Source organism: Linepithema humile, chromosome 7 (assembly GCF_040581485.1).
Source record: "Linepithema humile isolate Giens D197 chromosome 7, Lhum_UNIL_v1.0, whole genome shotgun sequence".
Classification (NCBI taxonomy): domain Eukaryota; kingdom Metazoa; phylum Arthropoda; class Insecta; order Hymenoptera; family Formicidae; genus Linepithema; species Linepithema humile.
Window position 1 is genome coordinate 15,258,200 of NC_090134.1, and position 17,128 is coordinate 15,275,327.

The following is a 17,128-nucleotide window of genomic DNA, read 5'->3' on the forward strand; positions in this document are numbered from 1 at the left end:
TAATATTTTTAATATTTATTTAACATATTCATTCGGGAGTGTCTTAATCGTCGATTTTGCATACAGCGGTCGGAATTTATGGATCAATTTTGAAGACGGCACGTGTGCGCGAAAGCGCGCTTCAAAATTTTCCAAGACTACGAAAGGATCGTGGAATAAATTCCACGTGGATCGATTCCACCGACGCGACCTCGTGGCTCTACGGAACAGTGGTTGATCGATCGAACTGTGGGATGAGTGCGGGAGAACGGAAGGCTACTGATTCAGACTGTTTGCGCTAGCGTATCGATCGCGGCTGCTTATTGTCACCGATATTTGTTCTCAACGATACGGGAAAATCGACGTGGCGCGCGCGTGTGGCGGAGGTGCCCATGACATGCACGTGGCGCGACAGTACGTCGTTCACGCTGCTAATAAGATTCACGGCGGGAAGCCTTTCGATAGCCGCGCACATCGTTATCGAGAAGAGGAAGATGGGCGGGAAAGTCGGTCTGATTTGCAGCAGTTGCTGGTCCGGCAAGTACAGTATGTATTACATAAATAATGGCTCCGCGCGCACGCGCTTCATCCTGCGCATTTCACATCCGTTTGAGCGGATTGAAAATACCTTTTTACGATTTCGAAACAAGCAGTCCGCGCGCGTTATTACGCGGAGGAAATTTTACATAAAAAATTATTATGTACGGTAGCGGTCGAATGTTTTCCACAATGGCCGCAGTATTTAAGCTTATAATTCCTCTGCGCGGCCGTCGCCGTATTATGGTAACTTTTGATATAAAATTTCCTCCGTGTAGGTATAATGACAATTGACAGGTTGAAACTTACGGCATACATCGCGCACTGCGTGTATTATGTATGTACGTCGCGTTCCCTTCACTGCCGGGAATGTTATATCGAGAATGAAGTATCGACATTCGAGAACTAGCGGTTTTAATGCGTTGTTACTGCTCGACGTCGAGCAACTCTCATATACGGATAAACGTATATTTCGAACAAGATAATTGAGTCGGAATTATGCTATTATCCGCATGATATTCCGACACGTAATTCGATACGTTTAATTCGGGCGCGTTTAATTTAGCTCGAAGCCCAGCAATGCGCGACTTTCATCGGGCGGTCTCTCATTACACAGTCAGATCGGTTAGACTATTATTGCACAAGGTGGCCGAAGTTAGCGCGAGAGGGTAAACTTTGGAGAGCGCAGTTCAGAGCGTCGTTAGTCGAAAAACGCGCGTCCCGAGTTTTCCCGCTCTTTTTTCATACAAACCCATATCGAGTCGTCGCTCCGCTCACTCGCCCGCTCGCTCGCGAGATCTCATTAATGCGGGACATTCTTCGAATTCCCCGTGAAGACAGGCGGGGCTTTAAAATGTTCATCGCGGTAGGCGAGGTAATTTGCGAACTTCGATTAAACCGGACAAGGCGGGGGCGGATGGAGACGAGCCGTTAATCCGCCGAGCTAAAGGCGCCGTATAAATTGAGGTTTAAGAATAATTCAGCGACGCGAGTCAGAGATCGATGCGATTGCGCAACAATGGTCCTTTTCCCGCCGAAAAACGAGGACGTTGAACGTCAAAGTGTCGATCACACTCGAGAACGTCGAGCTCTCTCTCTCTCGTTTCGAAAATTCGAAATTAGCGCACGACTTGAAATTTAGACTTCCATTATCCAAAGTGAGTCGTATTCTCGCCTGATGTCGATCTGTTCCCGGACGTTGAAGTACGAAGATTGCGATGTAGCTCCCCGTTTCGCGGCTCTGGAAGCCCGCCAGAAAAGTACTGTTGCGCTCGGGAACCGCTATCGATCGCCGCGCGAGAGGGCCGCCGTACACGCGAAAGGCCGTCCGAGAGATCGGGGACTCGACGAACACATTTTGGAACCCGGTCCGCGCGCGCCGCGATGCAAGGAGCATTCCTCTCGTCGAGTACCGTTACTCGAGTGCCGAGGCACTTTCGATCATCGAGTCGCTGCTACGCGCGCGCTGAGATCACGCAGGCTGAAGTGCGTGTTAACCCTTCGCACTCGGCAGGCGTCTGCATCGGATGAATTAAGCGCTTAGAAACGGCTAAATACTTGCGGGTAATTAGCCGGCTTAACGGCGCGCGGTATCTGCTTGTATCTGTTGTTTAACAATAAGGATATTTTTCACGCTCGCACGCCTCCCGCGTATCTTCTCGCGTATTTTAATCCATTTGGATATCTTGCGTAAGAATCGTGCTTCTAAAAAATGAGAACCGAGCGCGGAGACGTCGGGGTGCGGAATATATTATAAATTAATGTGGAATAAAATTATGAAGAGTTTCTGATCTCAATTTCAGACCCTCTTCAAGTTTTATAATCACGGTTTGTTTGCATATTAATTTCTAATATTCTTTTGCACTCCGCACATCCACACTTGACTTTCCGCAGTCCTTTTTTCTTCTTGAAGAATCCTGGCTCATACAGCTTTATCTGTATTGATTACTAAATATATAGTCGAGCAGCGTATGTTTTCTCTCAACTGGTTTCATCTGCGAATAAAAGTACTGCCGCTATTTTCGGTCGATGAATTGATTGCAACCAATTTGGTAGCCTACATCATCGCCTCCTAATAACGGCAATCGATTCAATTCGATTAATCCTAACGTTATTTCTCCGAGTCATTTAATTGGAAATCAGAGATATGATCATGTCGATATAGTTGTCCGCTGATAGTTAATTTTCCACCGAGACACTCGCAACTGATGTCGCGATCTTCGTCGACCCGTTTTCTCAGAGAGAAATAAATCATCGTTCCGGCAACTATTTCGACGTCGTGTCCACACAAGGCAGCAATAAAACAACGTGGTATTTATCGTGTTTTGCTTCCGCTTTTTTACCTCGGACGATTGTTGGCAGTGTCTTCTCGGGGAAGGTATGTCATTGACGAATAGACCGATCGCGCGACGGAATCTTTTTGTCGCCGGGGACACGCCAGACGCGTCAATTGGACTAAGCTGCGGCACGTGAACCGTTAAAGCAGCAGGGTTTAACGCGGTTGTACGCGATGCAGAACGATTTTACCTCGTAAGTACCGTTACTAGTCGTGGAACTCGCGGGTTCACTCCTTGCGTAATATGTGTCAACGGCACTTAATGGCGAATTTTTTAGCAGCTTTTTCTGAATCACCACTTTGGAAAAGTGACCCACTGATCTCCTTACTGGAGACTTTTATCATTCCGAAGAACTGCGTGCGCCTATATTTTTTGCATTTGCTTCAACCAATGTTGTAATTTTGTTACAAAAAGCTAAATGGCGGAAGCGCCGACATAACTTTGCAACGACGTAAAGTAGGCGGCAGGAAGACGCAGTTGCACCTGTCGACATGAAATTAATCGCGATGACCGTGTCGGAGAGAAACCGGGAAATCGGGAATCGATAAGAAATTCTCTCGCAGTATCGAAACACGAGGAAAAAGCGGACAGCCTAGTTTGTTAGGTCACTCGTAGATTTCACGTTCGTCGGCGTAGTTCCTTTTTCTACGACGGTAACTGGATCGCTAACGGACGGGTCGATGCGTTCATCGCTATGCTAAATTACATTTCCGCCTCGATGCTTAACCTTCGCGTGACAAAAACAACCCCCTCGTGCCCTCGATAAGACGGGAATAATCGACCTGTTGTAGGATCAGCGGAGCGAGACGCGCTATTTATTCCGTTTCTTGCGCCGGACTGTTATCCCTTCTACTTTAATCCGGCGTCGAGCGGGCGGTATTTAATTCCGCTTCTGCGTTTCATTGAATAACACACGCCGCGTGTCGACGACGAGAAGCTGAACACTGAACTTTATCGATCGCGCGGCCATGATGCGACGCGCGATACTTTGCTTCTTCTTCCGGTTAGTCTGTCAGTTAACGCTCAACGACCGCTTTACGGCCGTTCGTGAAACGATGAAGGACGCCCTCAACTCCGGCAGCGCGCCGGCTAGCGACATTTTTGCACTTTGAGTTTACAGCGGCGACAAAAAGTGTCATTAGACGCTCGGCGACTCTCGCTATGCGGGCTCCACATCTTTCCCGGATGTCGGATAAAACGCGAATATTTTCTTGCGCCAACTCCCCGTGGCCCTAATCTCCATTCGCGTTAACCCGCCATCATTTTTGCGCAAGCCGAAGAAACCGATTCCGCTGTTGCGCAAATGAAGATAGCGCGCTGCAATTAAATTTCTGCGATGCGTCGGAATTTAGACCGATGCGGCGGAATGCAAAGTTTACGCATCTGCGAAGGAATAAAAACACGTTTCTCGGATTTTTAAACTTTACGTCCACAAAATGATATCGGTGCGTCTGTTTTAATTTTTTTTTTTTTTTTTTTTCATTGATATTGCAGTATCAATTAACAGTTGGAGTAGATAAATGTCAAAAAAGGATTGTATGCGCATTAAATACTTCTGAATAATAACACGCTTGATGGCATTACATTAATTTTTACTGCAATCATTTTGGAAGCAATATCGCCGATACTAATTTATCACGGATCAATTTGCTATCGTCCACCGGTTTGACGCGTTTTTTAATTATTCAAAACACTCGCGCCGTTCGCCATTTTCAATTTATCGGTGTATATAAAAAAAAAAAAAAAAAAAAAAAAAAACGTTAAAAATGCGTTTTATCGCATGCCCGTTAATAAAGCGGATTCTTAGTCAGCTCGCGTAGACGCGTTCTGTGTTGGCACGTTTAGAGATCACGATGTACCTCAGGCATCGTGATTGGAAGGCAAAACCGGACCTTGAAGTACTCGGCCGAAGAGACAAAGCGACGATATCGAGTCGTCTGACCTACTTGATCACTACAGATCCCGTTACTCGGCGTCGGGTCGACACTCGTACCCGTATCAGAGAGAAAGAGAGGGAGAGAGAGGGGGAAAGAGAGAGGGAGAGAGAGAAAGAGAGAGAGAGAGAGAGAGTAGCTACTTGCTACCATAATGATAGTGGCAAGATTGCAGTAGATTGCTGCATGATCTTGGAACGACGAAGAGGTTTGGATTAGTTGGCGCGAGAAACACGTTGCCGCAAACCGACGTTTGCAGTAGTTGCATAGTTCAGCAATGCGATCACTCATTTTACCAAATTACTCTTCCATTCCAGGTAGCGCATAGTTTCATCAACAACAATTTGTATTCATGGCTGCGCATGTTTCTCTTTTTTTTTTTTTCCCCTCACAATATCGGTCGGAGATAAAAGCGAGTTATTCGCGGAATGAAGAGTCACTCGTTGGTGAAACTGCATAATGAATAATAACGTCAAGCAACAATTTAAACTGAACTTTTGTAATTAAATGACAAAGTGTGTCGATGTTCCGGAACTGGAAAAACTGAGGTAATGTTCGGAATCGCAGTTTTCTTCCGCCTTCGAATTGTGAAACGACGTCGGCTGTATTCGAGTTCTCGCGGCGGAAATAATCCCAGCCTTTAATGGGTGAATTTAAGCGGACTATCAAGAGATTCAGCGTCTTCGCTTTTGGCTCTCAATTTATCAGCTCGGTAACAAGTTTTTCAATTTCTCGATCGGAATCGAGCCCGGATAAATACATAAATACGACGCGCGTGGCTCTCCGCGGCGCATTAATGCCGCGAGAAACCCCCTCCGATGAATTATCCAACGGGCGAAGCCCCCTCACCGGTCGTTTCCGTCTTCGAATTAGCCGTCGCTGTTTCACGGCGGCGCGCTAAGCGAGATGTACGATGGCGTGATCCTATTTTATCCTGGCGGCGGAGGATACGGTGAGGCACCGCGGGAAAACAAGCGCCCGAGGTATTCCGCGGGGGTGTAAAATATTTATTACGCCCGGACGTAACTCCACCGCCGGTCGTTTCTGCGCCGTCCTTTTTCCATCCCGCTGTAATAATGGTGGGAAAACGGAACGCGCGGGCGAGGGGGGGAGGGGAAGAGTTACGCCGGAGGAGGCAGGAGCGGTCCGGCGTGCACGGCGGGGAAAAAGGAAAATCAACACCCTTGGTCCGACCGTAACAGCAACAGGTCGAGGACGATACAAATGACCGTGAGAGTACGTTCCCGCGACCGCCGTCGCGCTCAAAGTGCCGCGATCTATTTCTGTTTGCCTACCCCCGCGTCCCCCTCCCATTTTCTGCGCGCCCGCCCGCTTATTTTCACGCCGCGCGATTCAACATGATGTCCGATCGAACAAAAAGAAACGCAAACCCCACCGGTCCGATGTGTCACATGAAGCTGTATTTATAATCTAGAGAGCTGTCGACAATTATTGAGGTTAGAAATCTATTATTCAACGCGCAGTTTCGACAGTTTAATACGTTGGCGAAGTTTGATTAACAAAATTCAAAAGTCGCTAATAAGTGTTTGGTATTCAGAAATAACACAAAACTCCCTCCTTCCCAAAAAAGATGGCCTCGCAAAATATTTTACAAATTAATGAATCGCAAATCGGATTAGGCGCTGCCATTATGCTTGCAAATTAGCGGCAACTTTTCGCGAATTTCATTAACCAGCCTTGGAGTGAGCGAGCCAGCCGTCTTCCGTAATCCTCCGAGCGATTCTGCGCCGAATTCTGATGCGGGAGAGCGATATCCACACCCTTCCGGGAGCCGAAACGCTCATCGCCCGTTTCACCGACCCTCTGACGCCTCTTCCGGCGTCGCGGCGCCAGCCATTAAACCCCCATAGAGAGTTTCCCCGGTCCCCCGGCGCCTTTGGAGTGTATTCGGGGTGAACAACCCCAGCTTTAATCCCCGTGCATTCTGCACGGCCGGAGATTCCATAGACCGCCTCTCCTCTCCTCTCTCTCTCTCTCTCTCTCTCTCTCTCCGCTCTTCCGCTCTTTCCACCGTGAAAGCGTAATTTCAAGCTCAGACCTCTTCCCGATTCGAGACGCCCCGCGGAATCGTCATATCTAAAATCCGCACAGTTTAGTCGTCCTTGCGGAAACGGCGTTTTTTTTTTCTCCCCCGCGACGCGAAGATGAGAAGACGAGAAATTCGTCGCGACTCGATTCGAAGCGCCCGAGGCGTCAGGAAATTCGCGGACACCCTGTATGCGCGGATAACGGCTTTCGTTTGCGCACCTTGATTTTTTTTCTGCGCTCGGTGCCAAGTGGCACACCTATATTTACGCACGCACGTGCAAGCGCGAATCGATCCCTGGAATTTGTTGTTGTTTCCGTTGTTTTTAACTTGGAATCGTTTATTTTCATATGTAATTCGCATAATGTGTTATGTAATTTTCGCCGATCCCGCGTTTAATTAAGTCTGCGCGAAATTTGCGCGAATTTCTCTCTCATATCGCAAATTGTATAATGCTGCGAAACGGGGTCCGGTTCTAAAACAGTGAAATTAGGTAATGCTCCTCCGATCTGTTACACGGTCTAACATTACCAGGACGACTTTCGCAATGGGCTCATACGTTTAAGTTATTGCGCCGACTATGACTTCTATATATTTAACTACGGAAGTGGGACCCCTCAGCGCGGTATTATCGCTCATCGATCGCGCACGAATACCTATTAAATTACTTCGCCCGTTTCCGATTATCTACGTATTTTCGATCTTTCGCGCACGTTAAATATTCCGGACTGGCTGTCGTAACTCACATCGTACGAGGACAGCTCGAAATTCAACTCCGACCGTGTTTAACATTGGATCGATGCACTGTAATTACATTACAGCGGAGATGAGTACCATGTTGCATTAAAAAAAAAAAAGAAATTAAAAATTCTCTCCCGGGAATGAATATCGATGCCTTAAATCTAAAACCTCGCAACTGAAAGGTCCAAATTTTACAGGAGACATTAAAAACTGTTTATTTATAACATATTCCGATAAGTTCAAGTCAAACTTTGAATTTAAAGTAATTTTTAATTGTTAATAAATAAGTTGTTGGAATTATCTCAAAAATATTATACTATTATATATAACAGAATAAGTAAAATAATAATAGAAAAAGTCAAGTTGATCGAAAAGGTCAAAAATACGAGGTTTTGGTTTTAAGGTATACAATATTCCTGGATATATTTTTGGAAAGAATTTTTGCAGCTGTCAATAGAGTGATTGATAATATTTGATTGTCAAAATGCTATTTATAAAGCTTCTATCGTTTTTTTCGAAGTCGAAAGCTATTTTCGAATAACGTGATGAAGATTAGTAAAAGAAATTGATTGGATTTGAATAGCCGAAGAAAATATTGGAAACAGAAATATTCCGGACAGATATAAATAGCTAAATTACTTTTATTGTATTGACTCACCAATAATCATAGAGTTAAATATAAATAAAGAAAAGTAAAGGACAGAGAATCATGACATAATATAAATCTTATATGTATCAAGTGCATATTTATCGTATAGAGATTTGTCTGTCATCATATTCGCTCTAATTTATTTACACACAGTTTCAATTTTTTCACAAGAATTTACTGATCGAGACCTGAATAAATTTGTTGCGACACTTGATATTTGTTTAGACCGCTAACAATGTCGACCGTCGCATTCTTATCGCGAAGGCCGAGAAACAGGAAAAACACGAATTGCGCAAAGGAAACACGAATTCACTTAGGAAATCGATCCCGATTTAATCGCGCGATGCACGTCACGGCTGGTTATCAATACGAACGTCACAAAGTCATCCAGTTCGCGTGTCCGCTCGCTGCACGACGATGAATCCGCGCAAATCGCCGGCATCCCGGATGGGTCGTCACGCATTCCATCGCGATCCGCAGTCACACCGTCGATTGTCCACGGTCAGTCGATATAATCGCGCACCAGAGAGCATTGAGCGCGCTCGAATTTTGCGTTACGCAGGCCGAGTCGAAGGATCGCGCGCGGAAACTTCACGCATCTAAACTCTCCGATCCGTAACAATGGAAAATGTCGCGTGGCGCATTGTTTGCGAGACGCGGACCGCTGAACGCTACAGTTGCACCAGTCGTGGACTCTCGCGGCCGCGAGAAAAATCCCAATATTATTTTATTTAACCCGTATAATTTTATAAGCAGAAAGCGCGAAGTGGAGGAACTAATTGTTGGTACAAGATGAATCATCGCTGATTTAACGAAGCGCCGCAACGGAACTGCAACGGGAATAACTTTGCGCGCGCGAGGAAATAAACTTCCGCGGACGTTATAGAAATTGTAAGAAAATAATTCGTCAGCTGTGTAGTTCCCAAAGTCCGCGGGTTTGCGTTTGTTCGCTGATTATTTTCGCAAACGCTCCGCTTTTTGAAACCCTTTACCATTCCGACGCGAAGTTATTCCCGCCGGTGAAGTTACCGCCACATCCCGTGGCACTTTATGCATAATAAGACCCTCATTTCAGTTTTATTGCTCATGAATCTCTCGATTGCGCAGTCTGGACCGTGACAATAGGCCGGCTCTAATAAATGTCACGTCACGTTGCAATATTATGCGTTTGCGTGTACAAGCGATAAATAAGAAAAAGGCGATCTTTAATTCAACGGAAACAACATACGCGTACAATGGATGCAAGGATATATTCTGAAACTTTTCGCGCATATCTTCCTTATTTTTCGCGCAAACTGCGCTTTACGAATCTTCGGAGCCCGAATAAAAAACTGCGCTATATCAATTTGCAAATATAACTGAATTGTGATCAGAACTTCTGTCCGCGCGATGTCTTTATCGCGCGCGTACATTCTGCAGATTGAATACCATCTATTATGCGCAAAGTGCGAGAGGAGTTTCCTGCTGCGCCCATATGGCATCGCGCCGGGGCGCTGCGCCGTTTGCATTCTCAGCGCCAGTTTGAGCGTGAACGCCAGTTTGAGCGTGAACGATTGCCGCGCGACAGATATTCGACCGCAAATGTCAAGCGCGCGGATGTTAGCGCGGCGGTCACACGATTTCCTCCTCGCGCGCCTTTATTGTCCGCGCGTCTCGGCGAGTTCCGCGGGATTCGTTCGCATTTCCCGATTGCATTCCGCATCGATCGGATTCCAGGCGATTGCCGCCGATTCCCCCGCGTAACGAATGAGCGCGGCTCCCATCTGTTTGCGTGTAAATGCAAGATCGTTACAGTTTACGGAGAGGAAAGGCACAATCGTGACGCACAATTGGCTGCGTAACGTCGCGGTGCCGCCGGTCTCCTTTAAGCCCGCAATCCGCGGCTTTACGCAACCGCACGCACGCTGCCCTGGTTTCGGAGGTCGACTTAATTGCGCGCGATAAATTGTCCCTTGCCCCCCCCTCCCCCCCCCCTTCCTCGTCGTCCGTCTCATCAGTCCATTCTAAAACGCGGCGGTCTGCCGCCGCTCCCATCGCCCCGAGCGCTGCGCGTTTCCGTTCTATCTCTCCTTCTGTCTGTCTATTACGTTTCATACCATTCCCATGTCCACGCTGCATCCGGCGGTTGTGAGCCCGCTACCGTGAGATTCGATTGTCGAAGTTTGGACTTGCACCAGAATTTCTCGCACAATTCACATAGAGCTGCTTCGCTTTGAGCGACGAATTAAAAATGTGATTTCGGGAAGCTTTCGGAATGATATTGCACAAATATCAAAATTCTATTCGAATTAATTTCTCAAATATTGATGCAAAGTTATCGCGCACGGAGAGAAAATAACAATGGTATCCCCGTTGTAAATATTCAGTTTGGCGCTAACTGCACTATCTAGCTCTCAATGGATTTTCAGTTCGCTCCGGGCTTAAATGATCGTGAAATCTTAATTAACCGAACACATCGTTAATTCGTAAACGGCTAGCTCGTTACTCGCCGCGAGTAAATGATCTACGAAGGATTCTTACTCAATCCGATACCTATTCCGGTTTCCCACATATTTCTACCATCTTTCCCATTCAAGCGAAACGGACATTTCCCGAACGGCCTCGCAGTCCAAGAATGCGCGTACGCTCTCACCGCGCCAGGGTCCAATTAGCGTATATCGCGTATGAAAGTCAGATGGAAACAAAAGCATGAGAATTTTACACCCGTTGATCGATCGCGGCCGATAAATTACGGATAAAAATAAATGCACGACAACAACGCGTCGTGAATATTTTTCAAATCGTAAAAATTTAAGCCGCTCTCGGAATAAAAAAAAAAAAAAAAAAAAAAAAAAAAAAACAAGACAAAACTCTTTGTGCAATAATTCTCACACGAGTGTAAATAATTTTTTTTTACAGCGTCCGGCTCGGGATCCGTGATAGGCAGGGATCCGCTTCCGCCACGAGCCGTCAGCACGTCTCATCTGCCTCAAAGAACGCTGACACAACCGCCGACGGCGGTGTCCACTCTTCCGTTACCGAGAAGCAGCAACGCCGGCAACGGCGGCGGCGGCGGCGGCCATCGGCAGCAGCCGCTTCCGCTTCATCGCTCGACTCCGCAGCAACCAGCCATGAGGCAGCTGGAGGGCGAGTCCAACACAAGCACCCAGATGCTGAGGGCCGCCAGCAACGGCGACATCGGCAAGTGCCCCGGCATGTAAGTGGAGACACACGATCTTCCCCCCCGCCGCTATTTGTACAGCGAAGTTTCGGCGCGCTGTAATTAAACCGCCGCCCCTATCGCGCCTCGTAATAGAGAAACTTATTAGCGTACGCGCGTACTCGCGCGACCGCAACCCTGCCGTCTAATTCCGGTTTGTTAGTCGCCCGAGTGTTCAGTTTACTCGAGGCGGTGACTCGCAAGGATGTTGTACATCATTCCAGTCAAATGTCTGTGCATTCTGTACATTCTCGCGGAGATGCTTGGGAGAATTCACGTTCGGCATGATTTTAATATTAAAATGTACGACGAGCCGCGCGATTGTTCGATCAATCGTTGTCGGCCTTGCGTAATAAATAGTTTCAGATTTTTTTTAAATGAATCCCAGCAAGCAGCATTGCAGCAACATCACAGCAATATTGCGACATTGCCACAACGTTGCTGCAATGTTCTGTGTTTGCTGGGATGTATCAACTTTTTTTTTTTTTTTTTGGCAAAGCACGGTTTAATTAACATGTAAATTAAATATTTGTTTATCGAAATTGTAACAAAGTTCCGCCTTCGGTATTTTTTCAAATTGCCTAAAAGCGTAAAAAAAATAACACCAATGCGAAATTACTTATTACACAAGCCAATATAAAAATCAACTCGGCTCAACGGTGGTTTCATTTTTAAAAGCGTTAGAATGTTGGAAATTTATTTCAACTGGTGTGTCGAAACGGGATGCAGAGAAGGGCACACCAAGTTAATCACCATAAAAGGTCATAGCGTGCGTCTCCGTCCAAACGGAGTGCGATTAGCTATTGCCTTATTTAGCTCGCATGTCAAGCCGTTACCTCGCGCGTGGATTCGTTCATTCGCTCGCTGCTTAATTACTCGTCACCGCTTGCGCCAACAACAGCGCGTTAGTTAGCGCGGAATGAAGCGCGCAACCGGTCAAATTTCTCGCGCACTCTTGGCAAATTGCAGAGCGAGGAGACAAAATTGAGCAACGCCGCAATTGCGCTAATTATAACGAGCTCGCGCGAAGGGCGCCGCGCGATGTCATAATCGATGTGAGAATCGCTCTCAAGTTCGCCGAGCTCTGTAATTAACAGTGTCGTGAATTCGACCGCGCGCCGGCGACATTTTCTCGTCCACGTCGCATCGTGGCGCCTTTAATCTTTGGCAACGTTACATAGATAACAAATTTTAAGATACGAACATTAATAATCAAATGTGTTCACGGCGCGGCTCTCTCTCTCTCTCTCTCGCACTTCGCTTTTCACTTTGTTCTTATTTTACTTTCTACGAGTTTCTCGCATCCAACTATTTTTGGGTCTTTTATTCTTCGCCTCATTTGACACGATTCGCTCATCACACTTGATGACTATTATTACGCGCTTCGCTATAGATGTGAACCTTTATTTTCCGCCCATGAATACTGACGCCTTGTTAACGACTCTCAGGTAAACGGCACGGCGCGGCTTGGCGTGAAATCTCAGCTTCATCACATAACTACACGTGCATTAGCATTGCGTCCCTATTTAATTTTTACAGTATTATTTTACTCAGATTTGCAATCGTATTCAATTCTGTGTTATTTCGAGTTATACTACAAACCTGATAATAATCGAAACATTTCTTTCAAGATACACATTGTTATTATTCGCATTTTTATTGCGTTGATTCGTTTGTCCTTTTTCTATTTGATTTGCTTCATTCGAGTCTCCTCAGTTTTTGTTACATTTATTTCTATGTTTCGCGAAGTTTTTGCAATATTATTACAAAAACATTGAAAGACGACGTATGTCGAATAAAAATCACAAATCCGAAAATGCGTATTATATAATCTATCTGGAAAAATCCCGTCGATGCTTCAAGGCTGAAAGAGGCCTAACTCGAGGAACCCTTATTTAAGAGCGGCGTTTCTTTTCAAGCTGCTCAAGGTCCCCTTTTTCCCGTCATATTTCTTCCGCGTTAGGGCGTTCTCCGGTATCATTTTAAACCTGACCGAAGCAGACCCGCCACAAACCGACCCGCTAACCTGCTCGTCAAATTTCAGGATCACCAGCAGCGAGATGAGAGATCTGAGGTTGGCGTCGCCAGGCGGTCACTCCACTCAGCGATTGATCAGCCCGATCGGACACTTGCGGGTCGCCTCGTTAAACGACCATCGCGTCTCCAGCCCCAGCGACAGCGAGATACGCGTGCACAGTCCAAGTAAGTTCATCACTTGGCTTTTGTTGCGTCCACAATTTACCGTTCTGTCCGATTCTTTTCCCGCCGGTTTCCACGGCGATCTTCCCTCGATCACCGAAGCGATTAATCCGCCGATGGCAACTTCCGCCGATGGGGAATCCGGCTTTATGAAAGAACTCGAACTTTTACCGCGGAGTCGAAGTTGGTTAAGGCGCAATTAATATATTGTTGGCCGTAATACGAGTTGGAATCACTTCCGCGGCGGCAAGTTCGGCGGTTCCGAGAAAGAGTTACGACGCTGGATGTCGTAATAAATGTCTCCGAGCGAGTTAAAGCGCCCCCTTTGCTTTCTTCGGTGTGAAAACGCATAAAAGTCCAGCCGTTAACAAACGCTAATTAATAACGCTGCTAAAGATAGTGCCGAGGGTCAGTACAACGCCCACGTGCTTTGTGAAACTGTTATTTACACCATGCGAAACTTTGTGAAATTAATGACTTTCCAAGTGCGTTAATACAAATTTTCCTCGTTCACGAAAACTTTTCCATAACGCAAAATTTCCCATGTCATAATTACTTTAATTTTATATTAGAAATTTAATTGAAAACAAAACTTTTTGCAATTATTAAGAGGATAAACTGTTAAACAACGTTCGTATAATGAACTTGGAAAAATATGCAGCGTATAATCGCCACGTTTTCACTTATGACACCCGTCTTCAATATTTAAAGCTAGCCTAAGACAGCCCGGCCGAAACATTTGCTTCGCGCGAACTTAAGAGTGATAAACGGAGCCTCGCTTGGCGATTAATACCCGCGAGATTAAGCGGCGATTTAGCGTCTGCTCTGAATCGCAGGATTGCCGAACCGCCTGAAAAGCACATAAATTTAGGTCGAGAATTCAAGCGTGCGCCCAGCGCCCTTAATTATCCGAGGATCCGCGCGGCGATGCGGTCTTTGGTGAGGTGTGTGTGCCGCCCGTCTAATGCACAACGTGGAATAATGGAAATCCCGTGTGCACTCGGTGCTCCGTCTAACTACACGATGGTACGCATAATCGATATCAGGCTTCGGGAATCTCATCTCGCGGAACATATGAGCTGCGAATGCGCAATTTATCGCGTGAATATTGGACGTGGATGTTGTTGCGACGGAAAGAAATCACACGACTATCGGAATCGTTATTCTTGGATTAAAAATATCACAAGTCTGTAGCAATGGACACTTCGCGCGAGTATAATTTTCGCCGATTCTTTTGTTACAATTGCGATTTTTGAAGAATTTAATTTTCCGAAAAAAAAACAATTGCGATCTTTTTGCATTTATGATGCAACGCGATGCCGAGAAAATTGTAAAACTGCAGTAGCTTCTGTTTTGGAAATCGCAAATGCGGAGGATAGCTTTCACGAATATCATCTTCAAAAAGAATGGGGAAAACATCGCTTGCGAATACGGTCCATCAAAAATTTTCTTTGTATCCCGCGCACAATCCGATTCCATTTGCGCAGAGTACAATAGCTGCGCGATATTTCGCTATAGGCGAAAGTTCGCGCTTCTCCATTTTACGATGCGTCTAACGGACGCAGCTGCGAAACGTTTTTGCAGGCATTTGAATATCCTATACACGGCGTTTCAGATCCATCACCGCTCGCTGTAGCCAAACAGCAACACGAAGGGCTAATTGTTTCGAAACTCATCCTTTTAAACCAATTGAATGTCACAGAATTCGACGAAGCTCAAACTTTTGACATATAAATTCAAAATACAAAAATTGCTACAAGCTTAATATTAAAAATTCCAAATAATCATCTTTTACTAAATTCTCGCGAACGTACACGGAAAAAAAAGTATATTGCGTATATACGCAACAATTTATAATCTTCCGATAAGAATTTAATAATCTTAAATTTTAACAATACTATAGTCTTATATTTCCATTTTATAACGATCACTTGAAGAATACAATATAATTATTTTGACAATAAAACATCTTCCTTTTATTTGAAAAATATGCTATTTTCTATCCAACATTTTTTCTTTTCCACTGAAGAAAATTATTCTTAAATAATAAGAATATTTTTTTCTTGGTTGAACTATATAAAATGACTTCATTCAAGCCAGTTTTCTTCGTTTAAAGCAATATAATCTCATTTCAAGATTTTCATGTTAAAAATACAGATATTTTTAAAATAAGTATCTTTTTTTTCCGTGTACGCGTTAGATTCTTTGGAGGAGCGGTGAAAATCTGAAAAGCGGCGGCATGCGCGACACTCCGTGAAACGGGTATAATAATGAAAGTAAGTGGCTCTAACAGAACCGCAAATATAAACGACTGCCATGAGCGTTATTAAGGAGAAAGTCAATCCGCTCGCTCGTTATTGCAATTTTTTCGCCGTCTCACGGAATCTAAGTCCGCGGGAAGAAAGAAATCTTCGGGAGTATCAGCGATTCCGATGGTCCCGATCCCTCATATATCCTCTCGCTCGTTACGACACGCTCAGAAATACGCGGCTTCCTTCCGTTTCCTCCCGTGCGCGGCTTTCTCTCGCCGTATCTCTTCGCCGAGGCGCGCCGTATCTCGCGCCGAGGCTGTAACTTATCTCTCTTACTGCTTGCAGGCGAGAGAAAAATGATCAGCCCGATCGGTAGGGAGGTCGATCGCGGCGGCGGCACGACGACGACGGCGGGCCAGAGACAACAGCAGCGGACGCGCGCGGCGGATTGCAGCGAGCTGCTGCACAAAAGGGTAAGCGAACGCGACAAGTCGTCGTCCTTTTAGCACCTCAACGCGAAAAGAGCGTCTGTTTATTTGATTGGCATGGCAGAGCATGGTGGACAGAGGAAGAGAGAGAGACAGAGAGAAAGAGAAAGGAACTCCGCGAGTCCATTCGCGGCATCGATCGTGCGACACCGTCGCGCGCAAGAATTAAACCGCGCCGTTTGTGGCATCGCGGTCACCGCAAACGGGAAATTTACGGTCGGAGACGATCGCGGAGACGCGCTCGGCAAAAGTATCGCTTGTATTGTTTGAAGTATCGTCGATGGCTTATAGCAGAGTCGGCCAATGGTGCTTACGGTTTCGTCGATATCTCGCGGCTTAAAAAAAATTTGCTCCGCGAACATTCTCGCCGAACCTTTCAGGTTGTGAAAATAAACGCGTTACGGCGATTCCTGCAGCACGAACTACTCTCCCATCTCTCCGATAAACAATTCGAAAATTCCGGATTTATGCACAATATCAATTATCGCGCAACGATCACAGAGCGAATTCCTTCCCGCGAATGTTGCACGATCGACGGCCTATCCGTTTTTACCGCATCACCCATAATCATCTCTTTGTCTCTGTTACGCAAATACCCACTGTCTGTTTTATTGACGTGGCGTAGTCCGCATATCATCATCGCAGCATGTAAATTCCATTAGCTCAATTAATTAAAATGTAGCCCCCAGAGAGAGAAAGAGAGAGCGAGAGAGAGAGACTAGTACTTTCGCACATTACACACGCACACGTACGAATCTATATTGCGA

General features: G+C 45.8%; 1 protein-coding gene across 15 annotated transcripts in view; it reads left to right on the forward strand.

Moving 5' to 3' along the window:
• kmr (kramer) overlaps positions 1-17,128 on the forward strand; it is a 138,874-nt gene that overhangs the window by 105,619 nt on the left and 16,127 nt on the right. For all 15 annotated transcript variants that reach the window (XR_010891097.1, XM_067358551.1, XM_067358550.1 and 12 more), the window contains 3 exons: positions 11,122-11,419; positions 13,467-13,624; positions 16,219-16,346. Coding sequence is in view for 14 of the 15 variants with exons in the window: in XM_067358551.1 (XP_067214652.1) it covers positions 11,122-11,419; positions 13,467-13,624; positions 16,219-16,346 (584 nt within the window). In the remaining variant the exon portion in view is untranslated. The remainder of the gene's footprint in view (positions 1-11,121; positions 11,420-13,466; positions 13,625-16,218; positions 16,347-17,128) is intronic.